Here is a 4264-nt window from a genome sequence, read left to right on the forward strand (position 1 = left end):
GAGGTGGCTGGAAAGTCGCGGCACACAACACCAGTTTACATGGAAACATGCATTGCTGGGCGACACCAAGCTCCTCAACCTGGCCCTAGCGTGCATATGGCCTTGGATCAGATATTCCATGTTGCAACAACTTTGGACGGCCAGAAATCAGCTAGTGTTATTTCGATGCAGCGTCCTGAGTGGAAGGTGGAAGCTTTTGTAGCAGAGTTAAAGGTGTTAACTGGTCCTTTCAGCTCTGAGCTGTTAGATAGCGCCAAGCTGAAACTCTTAACACAGGCTACAACTTCATCTTTTTTTGTAACTAAATATTATTGATATCAAAGTATCTTTTCGCAAAAAAAAGAAAAGAATGACATCATCTAAAACATTAGGAGGAAAAGAGAGGATAGAATTGGAATAGGATTCATTAAATCTATGACATTAAATAAATTTAAAAGGTGTTACTTTCATACAAAAGATGCACAAAAAACCAATCTATCATGCATGTCACCTTGTCATTGCCATTAGGAGATTGGCAGAAATTATGACATAGCTGGAGATGAAGCTACTTTTCGAGTCATGGGAAGTATGACATAATTTTGTGTGCACTCTTGCATAGGTCTACAATAGTGTGTACATATATCCAAGAGTGAAGGGTAACATCATGTGAGGGGAGGGAGTATGTTGATTAAGGAGCTCTTGAGAGACTAAGTTCTTTTAAAGTCACAAAGGAATAGTGCCACAAGCCATGAAAGAGCACATCTTCCACTAGACCACCTTCACTCATACAACAATATCCATTATAGCAACGGGAAGAGCATTTGTGCCAAGATACAAAGACATCCATTAAAACGGAGGTTAAGGGGCTTTGTATGAACTAATTCATCACCCGCCTTGTGTCAAAACCCCTCTTGACACCGTAAGCCCTAAAGCACACTTCTTATGAAAACCGTATAGAGAGAGGTGCATGATGATGATACAGATAGGGCCATTGCATTGAGGTGGCCCATCAATGGGGAAATATAGAGTGTAATATGCTTACAGAAGGCCTTCTAGTATGGGGAGTGCATGTTGCTTAAGGTAATGCTTGTATTGTTATAGCCTACTACTGTCACGCTGCATAGTCCTCTAAGAGGAGGAGGGCTTGACCTCAATGAAAGGTAGCCCTGCTGCTATTTTGCTTGGATATGGAGTTGTTCATGACAATACTCAGGAGTCTGAGAGGGACTAATAACACAAACTCGAGGAACATCCGCGCCCACGAGTCTGCCGGGATACAGCCCCTTGCCAGCACTCCAACCAAAAACCCATCAATGCCCGTAGTCACTAAAAAGTGCCCTTTCTTCACTGCTTCTAGGACAGCACCAGCTAACTTGTCAGCTATTTCTGCACTAGCTTTGTCTTCTCCCCAGGTTTTGCCTATCCATAAGAAAGAAAAAGAACAGTTAGTAGTCAAAGCACCCCCAACAAAAATAGATCACAGGATAGCTTCTGTAAGAAAACATACCTTGATTTGAGAGTACAGAGTTAGCTGCAGACCCCGGACACACGAAATGGATGCCCACATTGTGCTGTAGAAGCTCGAACCTCAATAACTCAGCCAACCCTTTCAGGGCATACTGAGTGATGGAATCCACTCTTGCTCCTCTTAAAACATTCTATTTAGAAATAATAAAGAGCAAAGCTAAAACGATATAAGCAAAAAATTTCATGATAGTTTATTGATTAGAGCATAGGGAGAGAAAAGTGCATACTCACCAGCCCACCAGTGGAGCTTATCAACACAATGGCCGACCTGTTTTCTGCACTGCTCCTGTGTTTCATCAAAGGAATGGCAGCGTGCACGACATACACAGCTGCCATGAGATTGGAAGATGTGTGCTTCTCGATCTCCTCCAATTTTATCTCAAAGAGGCCCATGTTGCCAGATCCGTCACTATATACAAGTATATCTACAGGCCTCCATTTGAAGGATGACTCGACTGCAGTGGCAGCTGCGACGGGATCACAGATGTCCGCTATCTGGCAAATAAAAGGCAAACCAGAATGACTGCAGGGAGCACATGTTTGGATGTTCAAACAAATGTCCATTTTCCTGAATCTTGGAACATGACTTCATAATCATCACCCTACCTACACTGGTCTACACAGTACAACAGCTGGTTTTAAAACCACCACAAAGAGACAACCACGTTTGTAATGTTGAACAGATACAACTATTGGTTGTGTTAAAGGATATAGTTACTGGCCTCCAGGAGGTATGTCAAAGGAGATCTCTACCACGATAAGGTGAAACAGGGCTGCCCTCCTTCCTTGACTTTATTTGGGCTCTACATTGATGATATTTTGACTTCATTGACAGACTAGGTGGCACATGCTCTCCTAGCAGGCACCTTGATCCTCCCGCTATTATATGCAGATGATATAGTGCTCATATCAGATTCAGCCAAGGGATTGCACAGGCACTCCACCCCAATGTACATGCCCTATCCAAGAGATCCAAAACCACACACACATGAGCTCTCCTTTGTTCTAACATGGAGATGTATTTGCACATGTATCCACAAGCTCACTATGATGATGCTGATGGTGATGATGATGCAATAGACATACAGCTAGTCTATCCATTTGTATGAGTTTTAAGTTCTTTTTAGTCTTTTCCATGGCTCAGTATTACATGGAACTCTTGTACTACTTTTGGTCTATAAGACCGCTTGGGTCTTTTGAAGACGATAATACTGGCCACTATGCCTGAGGTATGCCTGAGGTCCCATGGTCAAATCATGCTTGGAGCAGTGAGAATTTTTTGGAGCCATTGGCTACACTCTTCGAATGTACACGACATGCCATTGTTCAGGTCCCACAGGCCATATTCAGCCTAATAGACGGTGACATAATCTCTCTTTCTCTCTCTCTCTCTCTCTCTCATTGTTCAGGTCTCACCAAGGCTTTCGCAAGGGGAGTTTCACACACCGACAAAGGCATCGAGCACAGCAAGCAATGCATTGTAGTAGAGTAGCTTTGATCTGCCTCTTCACAGCTGCAACAAAAAGTCTACCACCAAAAACAGCAAACACAAAAGGGTATTCATCTATGCTTCAATTTTAAGAGTGAGTTCACACACATTTGCATTCAAGCATGCCAAAGCTTTCCTTTGTGGGCACTTTGGCGTCACCAGGAAGACCACCGGTCACTCAACAAAGCGAGCAGTCTGTTTACCTCCTTGAGAAAATTGACAAAGTGAGAGAAGAAATTTGTGACTTCATGAATTAGAAGATCGACTTGTAACTTTAGAAAATAGTCCAAGCCTTGCAGTTGAACCCCTCCAAAATATGAAATTGTTGCCGAGGTGAAAAAAGAGATAAAGCAAGATTTACACGAGACCATTAGCAACATCAAGACAGTGATCAAGGAAGATTTCAAAGAACACATCAAATAAGAAGTCACAGCCGAAGTTTAGGAAAAATAACTAAGATAGTTGAAGGCCCTTCAGATCCATGTGGGCAGTTTGCATAATGCATGGTACATGGATGGAGATGAGGAGAGGTACTTGGGTGAGAAACTACGTGGAGCAGTGCCAATGATTGATTGGGAGCTAGTATTTGCATCAGTTTCAAGGGCAATCAGGCAGTAATAACTCAATGTGCTGAATGATGAGGCTCTCCTATATATAGTGAGTGGGGCTGCTGGTCGGCCAGGCACGAAATCCAAAATAAAACCAATAAAATCCAGAATAATCCCCTTTTTAGGGCTGGACAAGAACCGTTTTCACACACCACCCCCTCTCGGGCCAAAAAGGGGACAATCAGAGAAGATAAGAGAAAAAAGGATGCCATGGTCCCATACAAACACACAGGCAGAAGGAATGTATTCCCCCTTTGGAAGCAAAGTCTGATAAAGTCAGAGAGTGAGATCGTGATGGCAAAAGGTAGAGAAGGTGAGTTGATGTAGATGGATTGATCATCTCCCAAGGTAAGATCTTGAACGGGGCTCTCCTCTGAGTAAGAAGTCCCATTCCCTATGTGGCCCAGATCAAAGTTTGGAGAATCAACTTTTGGTGAGAAAAATTGGCCTCCGGGAGTGCAAGTAGACGATCCACGTTGTGTGCTCTCGAGGTCTTCAATCCCTTTGCTCACGATAGCTCTGATACCATGTGAGGGCAAAAGGACGAAAGGACCAGATGTACGAGAGATCAGAGCAAAACAACACAGTATGAAATGGGTGAGTAAGTGTATATATGATGGTGAGTGCAAATATGTACAAGAGGTCCTCTTATGTGAGGAGA

The 4264-nt window shown here is 43.2% G+C and overlaps 1 protein-coding gene across 2 annotated transcripts in view; it reads right to left on the bottom strand.

Moving 5' to 3' along the window:
• Positions 1–559: 559 nt before the first annotated feature.
• The window catches only part of LOC147640155 (3-dehydrosphinganine reductase TSC10A-like), a 9769-nt gene continuing 6064 nt past the window's right edge, over positions 560–4264 (bottom strand). For both annotated transcript variants that reach the window (XM_086777937.1, XM_086777942.1), the window contains exons 3-5: positions 1738–2001; positions 1487–1637; positions 560–1398 (exon numbers count right to left, since the gene is read on the bottom strand). In XM_086777937.1, the coding sequence (XP_086634063.1) occupies positions 1130–1398; positions 1487–1637; positions 1738–2001 (684 nt within the window). In that variant the 3' untranslated portion in view covers positions 560–1129. The remainder of the gene's footprint in view (positions 1399–1486; positions 1638–1737; positions 2002–4264) is intronic.

Source organism: Cibotium barometz, chromosome 3 (assembly GCF_041138505.1).
Source record: "Cibotium barometz isolate CiBa-2024 chromosome 3, ASM4113850v1, whole genome shotgun sequence".
NCBI lineage: Eukaryota > Viridiplantae > Streptophyta > Polypodiopsida > Cyatheales > Cibotiaceae > Cibotium > Cibotium barometz.